General features: G+C 42.8%; 1 protein-coding gene across 8 annotated transcripts in view; it reads right to left on the reverse strand.

Moving 5' to 3' along the window:
• Window positions 1-22,928, reverse strand: part of LOC110524556 (E3 ubiquitin-protein ligase LNX) — a 109,553-nt gene extending 86,625 nt beyond the window's left edge. For 2 of the 8 annotated variants that reach the window (XM_090235989.1, XM_036978392.2), the window contains exons 1-2: window positions 18,876-20,489; window positions 12,601-13,158 (exon numbers count right to left, since the gene is read on the reverse strand). In XM_090235989.1, the coding sequence (XP_090092115.1) occupies window positions 12,601-13,067 (467 nt within the window). In that variant the 5' untranslated portion in view covers window positions 13,068-13,158; window positions 18,876-20,489. Of the gene's footprint in view, window positions 1-12,600; window positions 13,159-14,895; window positions 15,065-18,875; window positions 20,490-22,469 lie in introns of those variants that run through there. The other 6 variants (XM_090235987.1, XM_021604330.3, XM_021604331.3 and 3 more) reach the window with 6 other exon arrangements.
• Between the last annotated feature and the right edge of the window lie 477 nt (window positions 22,929-23,405).

Raw genomic sequence — 23,405 nt, forward strand, 5'->3', positions numbered from 1 at the left:
GCCCACAACCGTAAGGCTCTCCAGAGGGTAGTGAGGTCTGCACAACGCATCACCGGGGGCAAACTACCTGCCCTCCAGGACACCTACAACACCCGTTGTCACAGGAAGGCCAACAGGATCATTAAGGACAACAACCACCCGAGCCACTGCCTGTTCACCCCGCTATCATCCAGAAGGCGAGAACTGTACAGGTGCATCAAAGCTGGGACCGAGAGACTGAAAAACAGCTTCTATCTCAAGGCTATCAGACTGTAAAACAGTCATCACTAACATTGAGTGGCTGCTGCCAACTCAAATTTGATTTGATTTGATTTGTGCACAGGAGTATTGTCATGCTGAAACAGGAAAGGGCCTTACTGGAATGTCATTGTATGCTGTAGAGTTAAGTGTAACGGGTTTCTTAAATGGAAGAAGGTGTGGACCAAAGCGCAGCATGGTACATGTTCATGATTTATTTAGCTGAACACTGAAATACAAAAAACAACAACGTGAATAAACAAAAAAAACGAAACAGTCCTGTAAGGTGCAGAAAACACTAAACAGAAAATTAAACACCCACAACCAAAATGGGGAAAACAGGCTACCTAAGTATGATTCTCAATCAGAGACAACGAACGACACCTGCCTCTGATTGAGAACCATACTAGGCCAAACACATAGAAAAAAGAACATAGACTACCCACCCCAACTCACGCCCTGACCAACCTAAGACAAAGACATAACAAAGGAACTAAGGTCAGAACATGACAGTAACCCCCCCCCCAAAGGTGCGGACTCCGGCCGCAATACCTGAACCGATAGGGGAGGGTCTGGGTGGGCGTCTGTCCGCGGTGGCGGCTCTGGCAGCTCCTGACTGACCGGCGGCTCTGGCAGCTCCTGACAGACAGGCGGCTCTGGCAGCTCCTGACAGACGGGCGGCTCTGGCAGCTCCTGACAGACGGGCGGCTCTGGCAGCTCAGGACAGACGGGCGGCTCTGGCAGCTCAGGACAGACGGGCGGCTCTGGCAGCTCAGGACAGACGAGAGGCTCTGGCAGCTCAGGACAGACGGGCGGCTCTGGAGGGAGGAGACGGAGAGACAGCCTGGTACGTGGGGCTGCCACAGGACCCACCAGGCTGGGGAGACCAACAGGAGGCCTGGTGCTTGGAGAAGGCACCGGATGGACCGGGCTGTGGGGGAGCACTGGAGCCCTGGTGCGCAGCCTTGGCACCACTCCTCCCGGCTGGATCACCATTTTAGCCCGGACCATCCAGAGTGTAGGCACAGGTTGAACTGGGCTGTGGGTGAGCACTGGAGATCTGGTGCATACCACTCGCACCTCTCCCTTAGGCTCAATACCCACATTTGCCCGGCACGGGCGGGCGCAGGCATAGGATGCACTGCGCCCTCCCAGTGCCTCGGAGACACAGCACGCAGAGCCGGCGCAGGATACCCTGGGCCGAAACGGCGTACTGGAGACCAAACACACTGTGCCAGCACAACACGCCCTTGCTGGACGCCCACTCTCGCATGGCACTTGCGGGGGGCTGGCCTATAGCCCACCGGGCTAAGAGTGCATATTGGTGACACCGTGCGCTTGACCGCATAACACTGTGCCTGACCAGTACGGTGCTTCTTCCAGTAAGCATGAGGAGTGGGCTCAGGTCTCCAACCTGACTTTGAACGTGACATTGAGATTTACCTTCACTGGAACTAAGGGGCCAAGCCCGAACCATGAAAAACAGCCCCAGACCATTATTCCTCCTCCACCAAACTTTAAAGTTGGCACTATTCATTCGGGCAGGTAGTGTTCTCCTGGCATCCGCCAAACCCAAATTTGTCCATCTGACTGCCAGATGGTGAAGCGTGATACATCACTCCACTACTCCAGAGTCCAATGACGGAGAGCTTTACACCACTCCAGCCGAGGCTTGGCATTGCGCATGGAGATCTTAGTCTTGTGAGCTTCATGAAACCCATTTCATGAAGCTCCCGACGAACATTTATTGTGCTGACGTTGCTTCCAGAGGCAGTTTGGAACTCGGTAGTGAGTGTTGCAACTGAGGACAGACCATTTCTTAACTATACGCACTTCTGCCCCTGGCGGTCCATTCTGTGAGCTTGTGTGGGCTACCACTTCGCGGCTGAGCCGTTGTTGCCCCAGACATTTCCTCTTCACAATAACAGCACTTACAGTTGACCTGGGCAGCTCTAGCAGGGCAGAAATTTGGCAAACTGACTTGTTGGATAGGTGGAGTTCTATAACAGTGCCACGTTGAAAGTCACTGAGCTCTTCAGTAAGGCCATTCTACTGCCAATGTTTGCAATATGATTGCATGGCTGTGTGCTCGATTTTATACACCTGTCAGCAGTGTGGCTGAAATAGCAGAATCCATTAATTTGAAAGGGTGTCCACATACTTTTGTATATATAGTGTACCTAATAACCTTTAGTGTGTTTCTCAAATACTTTTGGCCATGTGGTGTATTGTAAAAATTGGCTATATTGTAAAAGTTACCTAAATTGAAGGATAGGGTTAGGCGTTATGGTTAGCAGTGTGGTAAGGTTAGGGTTAAGGTTAGGGTTAGGTGACAAGTCTGTAGAGCTGCCTCCAGAACAAGATTCATGACGGGAAACACTAACCTGCAGGTGGTCATGGGGAGGGGGGGGGGGGACTGTATTGATTAATAACGTTGGGCACCTTAAGGTTGCATAAGGGCTGGTCACAGAGCTAGCAGACAGAAGACATGCAAATTAAGCAGACTGTTTTTGTTTTGAGTGTTTACAGGGCTAGATAGATAGATCTCTCTTTTCATCTTGTCCTCTCTTTTCATCTCTCCTCTTTCTCTGCCCCTCTCTCTCCTCTCATATCCCTCTTCTCTGTCATCCCTCTCTTCAGCTGTAAATAGAGCGCCTGAGGGAGTGACTGACCGATGGTGGTTAGAGAACTTAGATCTCCACTCATGTTATCAAGTAACACTTCAAGCTTGCAGCTTCCCTCATTTATCTACTTTCTATCTCTCCATCTCTCCCTCCTCTCAATTCCTCTCCCACTATATTTCATTACCACTCTGTCCCACATTGATTCTCTCCTTTAAAGCTATCCTCTATCCTCTCTTGCTCTCTTCTGTTCATCTTTGTTTTCTCTCTCTTGTCCCCATCTCTCTACAGCAGGCCTATCTAACAGCTCCTCTCCTCTCCTCTCTGTGGTAGTGGTTAGTAGTGGTTAGTAGTGGTTAGTAGTGGTTAGGGAACCTGAAGGATGAGTAAGTCTCAGTGTAGTACAGTCTTGTCTGGAACAGTGTAAGGCACTTAACTGGTGTAAATGCCCATCCCAATGAATATTTGATGGGTAAATATGAGAGAGATGTGTGGGTGCTGTGTGTTTAGGGGTAGAGTTGTGTGAGCTGGTGTGTGTGTGTGTTTAGTTGTATGTGCTTGGCTGCGGTGTGTAAGCAGAGTGTACCACACAAGGCCACAGGCTGGCAGGAAATGTATGAGTAGAATGTATGAGAGCCTATGACAGGCCATCGTCAGGACAACGCGATGTGACATAAGGAAGTGACAGGGCCAGCAAGGTCGGTAGGGTCAGGGACAGGACGGCCACCTGTCACTGCAGAGTTCAGAGAGCGGAGAACAGCCATCTGGCTTATAGCCAAGTGGACTTACCTTATACTCACACATACACAACACAAACACACAGGCCTGCACGTAAGCATTCAGTACATACACAACACAAACACACAGGCCTGCACGTAAGCATTCAGTACATAAACAACACAACCACAAAGGCATGCACGTTAGCATTCAGTACATACACAACACAAACAAACAGGCATTTACATTAGCATTCAGTACATACACAACATAACCAATCAGAACATACACAACACAACCCCACAGGCCTGCACGTAAGCATTAAGTACATACACACAACACAAACACACAGGCCTGCACGTAAGCATTAAGTACATACACACAACACAAACACACAGGCCTGCACGTAAGTATTCAGTACATACACAACACAAACACACAGGCACTTACGTTAGCATTCAGTACATACACAACACAAACAAACAGGCCTGCACATAAGTATTCAGTACATACACAACACAAACACACAGGCACTTACGTTAGCATTCAGTACATACACAACACAAACAAACAGGCCTGCACATAAGTATTCAGTACATACACAACACAAACACACAGGCACTTACGTTAGCATTCAGTACATGCACAACACAAACACACAGGCCTGCACGTAAGCATTCAGTACCTACACAACACAAACACACAGGCCTGCATGTTAGCATACAGTGCATACACAACACAAACACACAGGCCTGCACGTTAGCATTCAGTATACACACAACACAAACACACAGGCCTGGACGTAAGCATTCAGTACATATACAACACAAACACACAGGCCTGCACGTTAGCATTCAGTACATACACAACACAAACACGCGGTCAGTTTAAGTTAGCATTCAGTACGTACACAACACAAACACACAGGCCTGCACGTAAGCATTCAGTACATACACATGCACACAGAGCCAAGCATTCAAGCACACATCCTCTAGCTATTTTCATGTCCACAGGTTCACCATTGTGTCCCAAATTGCACCCTATTCCCTTTGTAGTGCACTCCTTCTGACCAGGGCCCATAGTGGACTATACTGGGTACTTTTTGGGATTCTCACCATGAACACAAAACAATGACCTAAATCTCACCAATACTCAACTCACAAAATGCATCAGCACGCAAAGGGATTTGTAACTTTCTGTTTATTACATGCTTTCACAAAGTTATTTACTTGACTTTTGCAGGGTAATCTGAATTTAGACAAATCCTTCTCCAATCCCACATTACGTAGACAGCAGCACTCCCCAAACAGCGTGTACGTATACTGAGAGGCATGACAACCCAGGCTACAGGCATAGCACCACCAAACATGGGAGGAATCAATGCACACCTGCCTGGACAAGATAACCACCCAATGGCCAAAATATGAACGGACAAATACAAAAATCAAATCAAGTCAAACGTTATTTGTCACATGAGCCGAATACAACAGTGAAATGCTTACTTACAAGCCCTTAACCAACAATGCAGTTTTAAGAAAATATGTGTTAAGTAAAAAATAGATAAGTAAAAAATATGAAATAAAATTAACAAATAATTAAAGAGCAGCAGTAAAATAACAATTGCGAGGCTTAATACAGGGGGGTACTGATACAGAGTCAATGTGGAGGCTATATACAGGGGGGTACTGATACAGAGTCAATGTGGAGGCTATATACAGGGGGGTACTGATACAGAGTCAATGTGGAGGCTATATACAGGGGGGTACTGATACAGAGTCAATGTGGAGGCTATATACAGGGGGGTACTGATACAGAGTCAATGTGGAGGCTATATACAGGGGGTGCCGGTACAGAGTCAATGTGGAGACTATATACAGGGGGTACCGGTACAGAGTCAATGTGGAGACTATATACAGGGGGTACTGATACAGAGTCAATGTGGAGACTATATACAGGGGGGTACTGATACAGAGTCAATGTGGAGGCTATATACAGGGGGGTACTGATACAGAGTCAATGTGGAGGCTATATACAGGGGGGTACTGATACAGAGTCAATGTGGAGGCTATATACAGGGGGGTACTGATACAGAGTCAATGTGGAGGCTATATACAGGGGGGTACTGATACAGAGTCAATGTGGAGGCTATATACAGGGGGTGCCGGTACAGAGTCAATGTGGAGACTATATACAGGGGGTACCGGTACAGAGTCAATGTGGAGGCTATATACAGGGGGGTACTGATACAGAGTCAATGTGGAGGCTATATACAGGGGGGTACTGATACAGAGTCAATGTGGAGGCTATATACAGGGGGTGCCGGTACAGAGTCAATGTGGAGACTATATACAGGGGGTACCGGTACAGAGTCAATGTGGAGGCTATATACAGGGGGGTACTGATACAGAGTCAATGTGGAGACTATATACAGGGGGTACTGACACAGAGTCAATGTGGAGGCTATATACAGGGGGTACCGGTACAGAGTCAATGTGGAGGCTATATACAGGGGGGTACTGATACAGAGTCAATGTGGAGGCTATATACAGGGGGTACCGGTACAGAGTCAATGTGGAGGCTATATACAGGGGGGTACTGATACAGAGTCAATGTGGAGGCTATATACAGGGGGTACCGGTACAGAGTCAATGTGGAGACTATATACAGGGGGTACCGGTACAGAGTCAATGTGGAGACTATATACAGGGGGTACCGGTACAGAGTCAATGTGGAGGCTATATACAGGGGGTACCGGTACAGAGTCAATGTGGAGACTATATACAGGGGGTACTGATACAGAGTCAATGTGGAGGCTATATACAGGGGGTACTGATACAGAGTCAATGTGGAGGCTATATACAGGGGGTACCGGTACAGAGTCAATGTGGAGGCTATATACAGGGGGGTACTGATACAGAGTCAATGTGGAGGCTATATACAGGGGGTACTGATACAGAGTCAATGTGGAGGCTATATACAGGGGGTACCGGTACAGAGTCAATGTGGAGACTGTATACAGGGGGGTACTGATACAGAGTCAATGTGGAGGCTATATACAGGGGGTACTGATACAGAGTCAATGTGGAGGCTATATACAGGTGGGTACTGATACAGAGTCAATGTGGAGGCTATATACAGGGGGTACTGATACAGAGTCAATGTGGAGGCTATATACAGGGGGGTACTGATACAGAGTCAATGTGCAGGGGCACCGGTTACTTGAGGTAATTGATGTAGAGTTAAAGTGACTATGCATAGATAATAAAAAGAGAATAGCAGCAGAATCTAAACACAATCATTGCAACTACACACACATTAAAGTACAAATAGTTCACATATTTTCACTGGGAAAGGCACTTGATTAACTTTCATGGAAAACTCACTGTAAAATTTGTAAGCAAAACACAGGCTATAAACACCTGCCCATAAACACATACCTAATGACTTACAACATTAAACACTGGATCATAAACACATACCTAATGACTTACAACATTAAACACTGCATCATAAACACATACCTAATGACTTACAACATTAAACACTGCATCATAAACACATACCTAATGACTTACAACATTAAACACTGCATCATAAACACATACCTAATGACTTACAACATTAAACACTGCATCATAAACACATACCTAATGACTTACAACATTAAACACTGCATCATAAACACATACCTAATGACTAACAACATTAAACACTGCATTATAAACACATACCTAATGACTAACAACATTAAACACTGCATCATAAACACATACCTAATGACTTACAACATTAAACACTGCATCATAAACACATACCTAATGACTTACAACATTAAACACTGCATCATAAACACATACCTAATGACTTACAACATTAAACACTGCATCATAAACACATACCTAATGACTTACAACATTAAACACTGCATCATAAACACATACCTAATGACTTACAACATTAAACACTGCATCATAAACACATACCTAATGACTTACAACATTAAACACTGCATCATAAACACATACCTAATGACTTACAACATTAAACACTGCATCATAAACACATACCTAATGACTTACAACATTAAACACTGCATCATAAACACATACCTAATGACTTACAACATTAAACACCTGCCCATAAACACATACCTAATGACTTACAACATTAAACACTGCATCATAAACACATACCTAATGACTAACAACATTAAACACTGCATCATAAACACATACCTAATGACTTACAACATTAAACACTGCATCATAAACACATACCTAATGACTTACAACATTAAACACTGGATCATAAACACATACCTAATGACTAACAACATTAAACACTGCATTATAAACACATACCTAATGACTTACAACATTAAACACCTGCCCATAAACACATACCTAATGACTTACAACATTAAACACTGCATCATAAACACATACCTAATGACTTACAACATTAAACACTGCATCATAAACACATACCTAATGACTAACAACATTAAACACTGCATCATAAACACATACCTAATGACTTACAACATTAAACACTGCATCATAAACACATACCTAATGACTTACAACATTAAACACTGCATCATAAACACATACCTAATGACTTACAACATTAAACACTGCATCATAAACACATACCTAATGACTTACAACATTAAACACTGCATCATAAACACATACCTAATGACTTACAACATTAAACACTGCATCATAAACACATACCTAATGACTTACAACATTAAACACTGGATCATAAACACATACCTAATGACTAACAACATTAAACACTGCATTATAAACACATACCTAATGACTTACAACATTAAACACCTGCCCATAAACACATACCTAATGACTTACAACATTAAACACTGCATCATAAACACATACCTAATGACTTACAACATTAAACACTGCATCATAAACACATACCTAATGACTTACAACATTAAACACTGCATCATAAACACATACCTAATGACTTACAACATTAAACACTGCATCATAAACACATACCTAATGACTTACAACATTAAACACTGCATCATAAACACATACCTAATGACTAACAACATTAAACACTGCATCATAAACACATACCTAATGACTTACAACATTAAACACTGCATCATAAACACATACCTAATGACTTACAACATTAAACACCTGCCCATAAACACATACCTAATGACTTACAACATTAAACACTGCATCATAAACACATACCTAATGACTTACAACATTAAACACTGCATCATAAACACATACCTAATGACTTACAACATTAAACACTGCATCATAAACACATACCTAATGACTTACAACATTAAACACCTGCCCATAAACACATACCTAATGACTTACAACATTAAACACTGCATCATAAACACATACCTAATGACTTACAACATTAAACACTGCATCATAAATACATACCTAATGACTTACAACATTAAACACTGCATCATAAACACATACCTAATGACTAACAACATTAAACACTGCATCATAAATACATACCTAATGACTTACAACATTAAACACTGCATCATAAACACATACCTAATGACTAACAACATTAAACACTGCATCATAAACACATACCTAATGACTTACAACATTAAACACCTGCCCATAAACACATACCTAATGACTTACAACATTAAACACCTGCCCATAAACACATACCTAATGACTTACAACATTAAACACTGCATCATAAATACATACCTAATGACTTACAACATTAAACACTGCATCATAAACACATACCTAATGACTTACAACATTAAACACTGCATTATAAACACATACCTAATGACTTACAACATTAAACACTGCATCATAAACACATACCTAGTGACTTACAACATTAAACACTGCATCATAAACACATACCTAATGACTTACAACATTAAACACCTGCCCATAAACACATACCTAATGACTAACAACATTAAACACTGCATCATAAACACATACCTAATGACTTACAACATTAAACACCTGCCCATAAACACATACCTAATGACTTACAACATTAAACACTGCATCATAAACACATACCTAATGACTTACAACATTAAACACTGCATTATAAACACATACCTAATGACTTACAACATTAAACACTGCATCATAAACACATACCTAATGACTTACAACATTAAACACTGCATCATAAACACATACCTAATGACTAACAACATTAAACACTGCATTATAAACACATACCTAATGACTAACAACATTAAACACTGCATCATAAACACATACCTAATGACTTACAACATTAAACACTGCATCATAAACACATACCTAATGACTTACAACATTAAACACCTGCCCATAAACACATACCTAATGACTTACAACATTAAACACCTGCCCATAAACACATACCTAATGACTTACAACATTAAACACTGCATCATAAACACATACCTAATGACTTACAACATTAAACACTGCATCATAAATACATACCTAATGACTTACAACATTAAACACTGCATCATAAACACATACCTAATGACTTACAACATTAAACACCTGCCCATAAACACATACCTAATGACTTACAACATTAAACACCTGCCCATAAACACATACCTAATGACTAACAACATTAAACACTGCATCATAAACACATACCTAATGACTTACAACATTAAACACCTGCCCATAAACACATACCTAATGACTAACAACATTAAACACTGCATCATAAACACATACCTAATGACTTACAACATTAAACACTGGATCATAAACACATACCTAATGACTTACAACATTAAACACTGCATCATAAACACATACCTAATGACTTACAACATTAAACACCTGCCCATAAACACATACCTAATGACTTACAACATTAAACACTGCATCATAAACACATACCTAATGACTAACAACATTAAACACTGCATCATAAACACATACCTAATGACTTACAACATTAAACACCTGCCCATAAACACATACCTAATGACTTACAACATTAAACACCTGCCCATAAACACATACCTAATGACTTACAACATTAAACACCTGAACATAAACACATACCTAATGACTTACAACATTAAACACTGCATCATAAACACATACCTAATGACTAACAACATTAAACACTGCATCATAAACACATACCTAATGACTTACAACATTAAACACTGCATCATAAACACATACCTAATGACTAACAACATTAAACACTGCATCATAAACACATACCTAATGACTTACAACATTAAACACTGCATCATAAACACATACCTAATGACTTACAACATTAAACACCTGCCCATAAACATAACACATACTTGCAATTCTGTATGACCACAAGGACACAACCACAATTACTGGATCGCAAACACAATGACAAACACAAGACCACAAACTCTGAACCGAAAACGCACAACCACAACCACAAGCAGACAGGACCAAAGTTCAACTACCAGTATGACCTTATGAAGCGTGTGAATCAGGCTGGATGGGCATCCCCAGTCAAGCCAGAGTGCCTATTGTCTTCCCCCTAGGACGTAGCCTCTCCCCTCCACAGATAAATAACGCCTCCTGACTCCTCCTGACTATCCAAGAAAGGAGCTGGTCCCCAGAGACCCCTGGCCCACTCACATCACATCACCTCCACACACCGCAATACAACACTCACACACCTTGAACGAAACGGAGAGGAAACCTGGGAGCCTAGGGAGAGATAGAGAGAGAAAACGGGAGGAGGGAGAAGTAAGTGGGAGACCCAGGACACCAGAAGATGAATATGGGGGAGGAGAAGGGAAGAGAAAGGTGGTAAACTTTGAGAGGATTGCAGTATCAGGAGATAGAGGTTATGCAATCACTATCAATATTCAGTTCAATGGGAAACACATTGTTGTACAGTAGCAGTGCATAGCTATGGAGATGCACTTGTAATTATCTCCCAGGCCTCTGGGCTAACAGAGTGTTAACGAGCGCTATAATGAAGAGAGGAGCCCAGACACTGAACAACGAGCAGTCAAACCTCTGGCTATTCAATGATATGTAAACAGAGGAGCTCGGCTGGTTCAGATGAAAGAGCCAGGGTGAGGAAGTGTACTCTCTCCCCCTGGGACTGGAGAGGAGGGAGACAATAGGGGTGTTTGGTGTGTATGTTAACTGGAGGTCAACACAGTTTTATCACAACAACATTATGAGCCCTGAGAGAGAGGAGCAGATGAGGAGACCAGAACACAAAAACACACATGCAGCAGTTATTATGGGGGCTGCAATATCTAACCATATTTAGGAAAACATACAGTATAGTCACTCTGTGTATACAGTGGGTGAGGAAGTCTCTCTGCTCTTACAGTAGATTGTGGGTAAAAGTGTGTAGGGGTAGCCTCCTCTTCAAGTGTGTAAATGCATGTTGTGGTTTTCAGTGTTTCTGCTACCTGTTCTTGATGTGAGCCTCCATCTCTCCTTGAGGCAGGGTTTCAGTGCAGTGGGTTAAGGTGTGTTGAGGTAATATGTTATTACAGTAGAAGTTGTCATAGGGTGTGTTGGGGGATGTTATTACTGTAGATAGTGTGTTAGGGTGTGTTGGGGTAATATGTTATTACAGTAGATATTGTGTTAGGGTGTGTTGGGGTAATATGTTATTACAGTAGATATTGTGTTAGGGTGTGTTGGGGTAATATGTTATTACAGTAGATATTGTGTTAGGGTGTGTTGAGGTAATATGTTATTACAGTAGATAGTGTGTTAGGGTGTGTTGGGGTCATATGTTATTACAGTAGATATTGTGTTAGGGTGTGTTGAGGTAATATGTTATTACAGTAGATAGTGTGTTAGGGTGTGTTGGGGTCATATGTTATTACAGTAGATATTGTGTTAGGGTGTGTTGGGGTAATATGTTATTACAGTAGATATTGTGTTAGGGTGTGTTGGGGTAATATGTTATTACAGTAGAAATGTTATTCCAGTCCATAGTGGGTTAGGGTGTGTTGGGGTACTGGACCTACCTATTCTTGATGTGAGCCCCCAACTCTCCTCGGGGCAGTGTATCGGTGCAGTGGTCAGAGAAGGGGCAGGCCACGGCCAGCTTGTCCAGTAGCTTGTGCACCAGCAGGCTGGACTTGCGGCAGTTCTGCAGCATGAGATGGGTGCGGTCCACGGGGCAGAAGTCACTCTCCAGCAGGAAGCTGGTCAGACACTCCTGGCAGTAGGTGTGTCCGCAGGGCGTGTCCAGCGGCCTGATGAGTGGCTGCAGACAGATATGACACATCAGGTCATCGTCCACCTTGTCTTGGTACAGGTACTCATGGTTCTCCTCTATCAGGTGTCTCTGGCCGCACGTCTGGCACAGGTCAGGGGGAGGTGACTCCAGGCCGCCGTAGCCAATCATGGCAGGTGGTGGTGGTTGTGGTGGGGGTGATGATGCCATCACCATTGCCATGGCAATCTCAGGCACCTCCTCCTGGCTACTCATGAAGAGGGTAGGGCTAAGTTTGGCCGAGGGAGGCTTGGTTTGGTGCTGTGGGGGATCAGGTGAATTTCACTGAATGTAGAGGTCCATGGAGCTGTATAGAGAGACAGAGAGCGGCATTGATATTGTTTCCAGCTGGAAGCTGTTCATAATCTTAGTATTCTGTGAGATGAGCTAGAGAACTTGGTGTTGCATATTAAGGAAGGAAGGAAGGAAGGAAGGAAGGAAGGAAGGAAGGAAGGCAGGCAGCTCCATGGACAGCTCCAGCTCTATGGACCTCGACAGACAGACAGACAGACAGGCAGGCAGGCAGGCAGGCAGGCAGGCAGGCAGGCAGGCAGGCAGGCAGGCAGGCAGGCAGGCAGGCAGGCAGGCAGGCCTATCTCTCCAAGTACACTGTGTGTACATTTAAACAGTATGCCTTGTTCATGAGAGGTAGGTTGGGACTGTAGTATCACTACGTCAACTCTGAGACAGGCGGTTTCCCCTGGCACACCGTCCTGAACAGATGGGCAGAGACGACTGGCATCCAAGGACTACGTCACCCTGGCAACAGCCATCTTTTTGGCACCCTTATGGCCCATTTTTCTGAAGCAACTCCTGACTGGTTATCGCTTTGGCTGATGATGTTATAGATAATCTGACAGGACATTGACTGACATCAACTAACCTTATTGGGTTTCAATTCACTGAGCATCAATGTAGGGTACTGTAATGGACATAGACTAATCAAGAACTAAGTATGTCATATAAGAGAGAACCTTTATAGTGTGTGATGTCCTCTATAACCTATAGTACACCTCTCCATCTGTGTGTGTGGTTGGCGGTCATGTGAGAACCCAGCAGGTACTGAGACAGTTTCCATGACGCGCTCCATAGCATTCCAAAAGGGATATACCTGACTGTCATAGAGGTCATTCAGTACCTGAGCTGAAGCACATACACACGTCCACACCAATGACTGTAAATGGTGCAAATACTGTACACTAACTAGCTTTAAGAACCAGCTGTCAGAGCAGCTCACAGATCACTGCACCTGTTCATAGCCCATCTGTATACAGCCCATCTATTTACCTCATCCCCATACTGTATTTATTTATTTTGCTCCTTTTGCACCACACTATCTCTACTTGCACATCCATCTTTTGCACATCTACCATTCCAGTGTTTAATTGGTGTAATTGTATTTACTTCGCCACCATGGCCTATTTATTGCCTTAGCTCCCTTATTTGACCTAATTTGCACTCACTGTATATAGACTTTGTTTTCTTTTTTTCTACTGTATTATTGACTGTATGTTTTGTTCATTCCATGTGTAACTCTGTGTTGTTGTATGTGTCAAACTACTTTGCTTTATCTTGGCCAGGTCGCAGTTGCAAATGAAAACTTGTTCTCAACTAGCCTACCTGGTTAAATAAAGGAGAAATAAAAAATAAAATAACAGGTATGCCCACAAACATAGACATGCCCACACGTGCCTATACTGTACACACCCAGACATACACACTCGCACATAAACATGGACAGAGTACACATCAGCTAGTTGTAAACACACACACAGGCCTTAGCCTAAATAACAGGCAGAGTTGTGAGTTCTGTCTGTTTGCTGTGTGTGTCTGGGAGGAGGACTGTGGTAATAACAGCAAGCTGAACCAGACTATAACAAAGCTGGAGCTCCCGCGTTTTAAATTTATTTTATTTATTTCACCTTTATTTAACCAGGTAGGCTAGTTGAGAACAAGTTCTCATTTACAACTGCGACCTGGCCCAACGCTCCCGCGGTGGGCCGCTGTGATGAAGTGACTATTTTATCCTGCTACTCTCTGGTACCTGGTATGGAGAAGACCAGCCATGTCTTGCTCTTCTTCACTCTCTCGGGAGGGGAAGCTTTCACCTCAAAACACACAGAGAGAGGGAGAGACAGAGAGAGGGATAGACAGAGAGAGGGAGAGACAGAGACAGAGTCAGAGAGAGAGAGAGAGAGCGAGAGAGAGAGAGAGAGAGCGGGAGGGAGAGACAGAGAGAGGAAGAGAGAGAGAGGTAGAGACAGATAGAGGTAGAGACAGAGAGAGGGAGAGACAGAGAGAGACGGAGAGAGGGAGAGACAGAGAGATGAAGATAGAGAGAGGTAGAGACAGAGAGAGGGAGAGAGAGTATGTTCAGACTTAGTGAGCATAGCCTTGCTATTGAGAAAGGCCGCCGTAGACAGACCTGGCTCTCAAGAGAAGACAGGCTATGTGCACACTGCCCACAAAATGAGGTGGAAACTGAGCTGCACTTCCTAACCTCCTGTCCAACGTATGACCACATTAGAGATACATATTTCCCTCAGATTACACAGATCCACAAAGAATTCGAAAACAAATCCAATTTTGATAAACTCCCATATTTACTGGGTGAAATTCCACAGTGTGCCATCACAGCAGCAAGATTTGTGACCTGTTGCCACAAGGGCAACCAGTGAAGAACAAACACCATTGTAAATACAACCCATATTTATGCTTATTTATTTTCCCTTGTGTACTTTAACTATTTGTACATTGTTACAACACTGTATATATATATATATTTATACAGTGCCTTGCGAAAGTATTCAGCCCCCTTGAACTTTGCGACCTTTTGCCACATTTCAGGCTTCAAACATAAAGATATAAAACTGTATTTTTTTGTGAAGAATCAACAACAAGTCGGACACAATCATGAAGTGGAACGACATTTATTGGATATTTCAAACTTTTTTAACAAATCAAAAACTGAAAAATTGGGCGTGCAAAATTATTCAGCCCCTTTACTTTCAGTGCAGCAAACTCTCTCCAGAAGTTCAGTGAGGATCTCTGAATGATCCAATGTTGACCTAAATGACTAATGATGATAAATACAATCCACCTGTGTGTAGTCAAGTCTCCGTATAAATGCACCTGCACTGTGATAGTCTCAGAGGTCCGTTAAAAGAGCAGAGAGCATCATGAAGAACAAAGAACACACCAGGCAGGTCCGAGATACTGTTGTGAAGAAGTTTAAAGCCGGATTTGGATACAAAAAGATTTCCCAAGCTTTAAACATCCCAAGGAGCACTGTGCAAGCGATAATATTGAAATGGAAGGAGTATCAGACCACTGCAAATCTACCAAGACCTGGCCGTCCCTCTAAACTTTCAGCTCATACAAGGAGAAGACTGATCAGAGATGCAGCCAAGAGGCCCATGATCACTCTGGATGAACTGCAGAGATCTACAGCTGAGGTGGGAGACTCTGTCCATAGGACAACAATCAGTCGTATATTGCACAAATCTGGCCTTTATGGAAGAGTGGCAAGAAGAAAGCCATTTCTTAAAGATATCCATAAAAAGTGTCATTTAAAGTTTGCCACAAGCCACCTGGGAGACACACCAAACATGTGGAAGAAGGTGCTCTGGTCAGATGAAACCAAAATTGAACTTTTTGGCAACAATGCAAAACGTTATGTTTGGCGTAAAAGCAACACACCATCCCCACTGTCAAACATGGTGGTGGCAGCATCATGGTTTGGGCCTGCTTTTCTTCAGCAGGGACAGGGAAGATGGTTAAAATTGATGGGAAGATGGATGGAGCCAAATACAGGACCATTCTGGAATTTTTCAGTTTTTGATTTGTTAAAAAAGTTTGAAATATCCAATAAATGTCGTTCCACTTCATGATTGTGTCCCACTTGTTGTTGATTCTTCACAAAAAAATACAGTTTTATATCTTTATGTTTGAAGCCTGAAATGTGGCAAAAGGTCGCAAAGTTCAAGGGGGCCGAATACTTTCGCAAGGCACTGTATATATATAATATGACATTTGTAATGTCTTTATTGTTTTGAAACTTCTGTATGTGTAATGTTTACTGTTAATTTTATTGTTTATTTAACTTTTGTATATTACCTACCTCACTTGCTTTGGCAATGTTAACACATGTTTCCCATGCCAATAAAGCCCCTTGAATTGAATTGAGAGGGAGAGACAGGGAGAGGCAGAGAGAGACGGAGAGAGGGAGAGAGACGGAGAGAGGGAGAGACAGAGAGAGGAAGAGAGAGAGAGGGAGAGACAAAGAGAGGGAGAGAGAGAGAGGGAGAGACAGATAGAGGGAGAGACAGAGAGAGGGAGAGACAGAGAGAGGGAGAGACAGAGAGAGGGAGAGACAGAGAGAGGGAGAGACAGGGAGAGCTAAACACAAAGAGACATCAGCGCCAGGAGTCTGAGGAATGAGAAAAGTCCAAACTACCCTCTAATCTGAGTTTGACTGGAGCAGTGTACAGACGGAAACCTTTAAAGCTGTACATCACAGTCTGTCTGTCTGTCTGTCTGTCTGTCTGTCTGTCTGTCTGTCTGTCTGTCTGTCTGTCTGTCTGTCTGTCTGTCTCTCTCTCTCTTTCACTCTTTCACTCTTTCACTCTTTCACTCTTTCACTCTTTCACTCTTTCACTCTTTCACTCTTTCACTCTCTCAGGAAGACGCAGGTTAAGAAGAAGTATGATATAGAGGTAAGATGTGAGGATAGAGAGAACAGAATGTATACATGTTTAATATATGTGTAGTCTATACAGACAACGGCAGCAGAACAATCATTCACAGAGTCCTCTGCAGTATCTGGAACTCATTAACCAAAGCAATGCCTTTGTGTAATAAAACAGTAAAATCTTTGAGGTTTACATTCACAAACACATACACACACATACGCATGCATGCCGGCACACACACGCAGAAAAGCACTCAGAGGAGACACACGGGGAACACCTCCCAGAGATCATTATCTCAGTGTTAATCCTCAGAGTGACAACATGGCGTCACAGAACCACCCCCGGGGAGCTCCGGCCCACTCTGCTCTAACCTGCTCTGGAGGGAAATAGAGAGTGACACACAGCTGACGGCCACGACAGGCTGAAACGTGACCAGGCTAAAGCCCACCTCACCAGCCATCCAACAACCAGGCCTACATGATTAATAAGAAAGAGAAATTAAGCCTCAGCCTTTCTAAAGTAATCAGTTGGATTGGACTTCCTTCATTGGCTTTTGTTCACACCACGTTTAATTAAATCATCCATTTTCTAGAGACAAGTCCTTTGTGTAACCAGGGTAACCTTTGCCCAACATTCAGGGAGGAAAGACGATGAACGATGGCATAAGGAAACCATTAAATGTAGACGGAGGCCAGAACCACTCATACGAGACTTAATCCAATGACTCATGAATACAAACGGCTCACATACCGTACACATTACGCAGACAATCATTCAATGCACAAAGTCTCACACACACATTGGTCAGTGTGTATCTCCAATCACCGTGTGATACAGTGTGAGTTGATGAGTTAGTAATGATACAACCCAGTGCTTACTCAGCTCTTTTCCTTATGGCTCTGGTTGAAAAACAACCTTTTGACAAGTTGTGTGTTACTGTCAGCATTTTAATGTCAGCATTTTAATGTCTGCAGTATACCAGTGCGTAGCTCTGTAAATTTGTCCCATACTCCTATGATAATGTAAACTAATGCAGCTAATGCACATCCTGCTAGCACAACAAACGGCAGTGACACTAATCCACAGAAACCTGCGTTGACCTGACAAATCTAAACCTTTCAAAAGCACACCAATTACAGTTCCATAAAAAACACCTTGTCCCTCACCCATGCAGAAACAAACTGTAGGCATATACAGCACATGGGGTTCAGAGTGTCCTGTGACAGACATGTAACTATGTGTATGTCATGTGGAATGGAACAGCATGAGTGCAATGTGCATGCTACAGTGGACATAATGAAGGTCCCATTTACTGTACTGCTTCTCTACTAACCTATGCCTGGTTCTTCAAGGAGTTAACAGCTCACATAGCCAGAGTATGGTATGTTATGCCTGGCCCTGCAGGTTCCCAGGCCGGTAGGTTCAGTGTGTTGTCTGAGCCAGGCAGGCAGGGCTGTTCCGACATGTTCGTCACAGGCAGAGCATTCCACAGCCCTGTGTTCCTCCACCAAACACACATGCTCAGAGCAGCAATATCAGAGAGGGGCACCGTGGGTAATAACATAGAAACCCACTTGTGCCCCATGATGAAATCCGGTGATCATAAAGCTGATTTTTAATAAACAGCCAAATTAATAATTAATGTGTCACACTGCAGATAATCATGACATGTTGAGGTTAAGGGACACACAAGGAGACAGTAGGTCAAACAAAGCAATTGTACAGAGAGAGAAAATGGGAATAAGATAAGATACAAGGACAATATCAATTATATTCACACTGAGAACAAGACACCATGGACACATGAACACACACCCCGTCAAACCCAACCATGTATAAAAAAATGTAATTAACAGCTAATGTTGACTTTGTTATTTGGGGCGATGGCAGTCACAATTGAAAACATTCTAACAGTATTTCTGATTGTCTGTTAGAAACATGCACAGCTATGGGGGCATAGTTTGCTTTTGAAAGACTCTCTCTCCGATAAGAATGATTTCATCTGAATCCACTGATTCGGTCACTCATCTGTAGATTGTTTTTGTATTTCCCTTGTATGCTTGCATTCAGTCCGTTCACTTTCCAAAATAAATCTATGACATAAGCACGGAAACACATTTTCTTTTCATTACACAAAAAGTCAACCAGTTTTTTTTTAGATCCATTGTGAATGACAACAGCTCCTCTCTCAGTGCGAAACATCTTTCCAACTCTCCCCCTCGATAACCAACAAACCTTGTCATGTTCTGATCCCATATCTTCACATCATTTTGCAACCAGGCGTGTGTGCAGTGGATGTGGTTTGATGAAGCTTACAATCGAAGTTGCCTGCTGCAGTATATGTCTGAGATCTGTGCTCAGATCTTTTGCCTCCAGTTGCTCTCGGTGTACCTTACAATGCGTCCATATGGCAGAGGGAGACACATTCATAACTAGAGTACAGAGTCCTTCCTGCCTGCCGCACAGCCATAGATGGAGCCTCATCTGTTCAAAAGCACACCATTCAGTCCCATGGAATCTGTTTTTTGTAAATATAGCCACACAGCACACTGAACATCCCCTGTGCTGTTTCAAGCTCAGAAATTCAGAAACAGAACAATATGTCCTCCTGAATCGCATGTCCAACATCTATAGCGAACAAAAGTCAATGCATGGGCATCTCGGCCCTCACAGCTATCGTCCATTGGAGATCATAAACTGGGGAGTTTTCGAGTTGTTCAGTCAGTTGCCTGTTGATTGCATGAATATCTGACAAAAATATTGATGTGGGTTTCTGTGCCTCTGCCATTGTTTTTACTATATCAATTGTGGCCAGTAATATCAAAGTCTCTGCAATAGTGTGTGGTTTCATATCGTAGCAGGCCTAGCCATTCACCGTGGGAATGATTCAAGTGCAACAATAACGTTTCCCATGATCTAAGGGCGCTCTCTGGTTGAATTTGATATTTTAGATTTTAATAATTTTCATTTCTATTTTTAAGGTTAGCCACATTACAATGATTTTGAGTTACTAAGACGATAGTATAATATATACATTATTTTGTATATATTTAGTTTTTTCAGGGTTTTGGAAATCTCCCTCAATTTTCATATCAGGCGACCCAACGTGGGGTTGCGACCCCTAGTTTGGGAACCACTGACAAATCCTATCTACACAACCTGTCAACACAACCTGACAACAATTTCTGTCACAACCCTGTCAACACCATCTGTCAACACATTCTTTCAACATACTATGTCAACAGCCTGTCAACATACCCAGTCAATACATGTGAACACCTCCTGTCAACACATTCTGTCAACAACCTGTCAACACCCTCTGTCAACACAACCACATACTTCACTAGGGTTGCATAATTCCTGGAACTTTCAATAAATTCCCTGTTTTTCCAGAAATCCTGGTTGGAAGATCCCAGATTTCCTGCTCATTCCCTCCTGATTCCGGGAATTCTTTGGGAAAAACAGGGAATTTTTTCAAAGTTTTTTTTTTGCAACCCTACCCTTCACACATGGTTTAGTTTTTGTGTAATATTGATGCGTGTACCCATATCAAGTGTATCAACCTGGACTAAGGGGTAGACATAACATAGTAAACATACCATTTGTCTCTCTCCATTCGCATGATATGTTACGTATGGTATGTATTAATTTGTGGATGTCCATCATCCATTTTAGGATATTTTGTTACTAATTACAATTCATTTGATATGTTACAAATTGCAATTTGTACAATATGTTATGGCTAACATTAGCAAGGTGGCTAGGTAGCTAATGCTAGCATTAGCTAGGCAGCTAGCGTTACCTAGGCTAGGGGTTAGGGTTCGGGGTTAAGGTTAGGGTTAAGGTAAGGGTTAAGGTTAGGAGTTAGGTTACATGTTTAGGGTTAGGGGAAGGGTTAGCTAACCTGCTAAGTAGCTGCAAATTAGTAAGTAGTTGCAAAGTTTCTAAGTTGCTAAAATGCTAAAGTTGTCCTTGATGAGATTCGATGAGATTCGAACATGCAACCTTTGTGTTACCATACCAAACATAACATATCATGCTAATTTGAGTGTCCAGGGTTTATGTTTACTATGTCTAGTCTATGAGACCAGGCTGGAGTGTAAGCACACAAATATCAAGTGCGTGTACATAACGCATGCAAATCACATGACATAACTTAAACATTCATCCCTGTAGAAGTATGTCATTGATATTTGACACTTGTGATATGAGACCTAAAGTCAGTTCATGAAGGTTAGACTATTTAACATAATGTGTGTTAGTTATGTAATATGCATACTGTAGGAAAGTAATTAGTTCATCATTATCCAGCTAGGTGGTTGAGCTCTAAGGAGCTGCAGCCTAGAGGGCACTGTGTGTACCATGACTTCTAATACCACACTTAAACAAACAATTAGATATTAGCAAATAAGCTTCCCAGATCCAGAAATCTATCAAACATGATTTAAGATTAAAACACAGACTATGGTAATCAATGCCCTCTGTACACCCTGTCCATTAAGTCTACTGTCTGGAACAGCAGAGCTCAGAGGACAGGAGAGAAGCAGGCAGCCAATGAGCTGAATGGAGTGGCTCTAATGGCTCAGTGTGTCTGGATCAGAACAGAGTTACTCTCAGAGGCTCAAAACAGATAATATGGATAAGTTACTGTACAGACACTTACAGAGACAGGAAAAATATAGGGAAGAGAACATGTCTGACACACACACACTCACACTCACACACACACACACACACACACACACACACACACACACACACACACACACACACACACACACACACACACACACACACACACACACACACACACACACACACACACACACACACTGCAAACAGCATTCAAATTACTTTCATGGATGCAAATACACAAACAGAAGTATGAGACAATAGACAAACTGTCAAGTAGACTTATTCTACTTACTGTTAGCCTTCAGAGCTGTGTAGATAGGTAGCAGTCATACATTCTGATCACAGAGTTTGTTGTAGTACTCACAGAACTCACAGAGCAACGTTCACTTCAGGCAAAGCGGCTTCACCTGGTTAGGTAATACTTAGGAAAGGGTGTAACTCTAGATCGGTCAAAGAGCCATAGAGGGAGAGGGGGAATGGAGGGAGGGAGAAAGTATGAACTGCAGGTGAACACAATACCTGTTGATTGGCTGGTGGAGTTCAGTAAGGAAATATCCCGGTCACAGAACCTGTTGATTGGCTGGTGGAGTTCAGTAAGGAAATGTTAGGTTGCTGCCGGTCTTGGGGGAATTCTGGGATAGAGAACAGGACAGAACAGAGTCAGAGAGTTGTGGATGTGCTGTGATGACCCAGAGCCGGTTGCTAACATCTGGAAGCTGGTCCAGGTGACCAGGAAGTGGCAGAGAAGGGCGGGGCCAGAGCAAAGGTAGACAGAAAAGTGGCTTAACCTGCTCTGGGAGGGAGGGAGACTGGGAGAGGCTTGGACTGTTTCCCATACAGGGATAGACAAATAGCGCTGGAGCGAGGGAGAGCAAGAGAGGGGGAGGGAGAGCAAGGAGGAAACTAAACAACACACAACAAACCAGACATATTTTGTTAATAGTCAGAAAATTAGGTATATTCCAGATTGAATATTGTATGTGTATGTATATTACTATAAATATTGAACACGTTCCCTGTGTATAACCATATATTTTGATACATTGAAAGTTAATATTGTGAAACTATGTTATACATGTTTTACCTCCTGTTTCAGGAAGTGATGTCACTGAGTACTGCCCCTATATATAAGACCCCCCCCCCCCCCCACACACACACACACCTGGGAAATGGATGCCTGATGAAGACCTAAGGGTTGAAACTCTGTTGTAAATAAATATCACCTGGG

The sequence above is a fragment of the Oncorhynchus mykiss genome, chromosome 5 (genome assembly GCF_057628025.1).
Source record: "Oncorhynchus mykiss isolate SJ-2025 chromosome 5, ASM5762802v1, whole genome shotgun sequence".
Taxonomy (NCBI): Eukaryota; Metazoa; Chordata; class Actinopteri; order Salmoniformes; family Salmonidae; genus Oncorhynchus; species Oncorhynchus mykiss.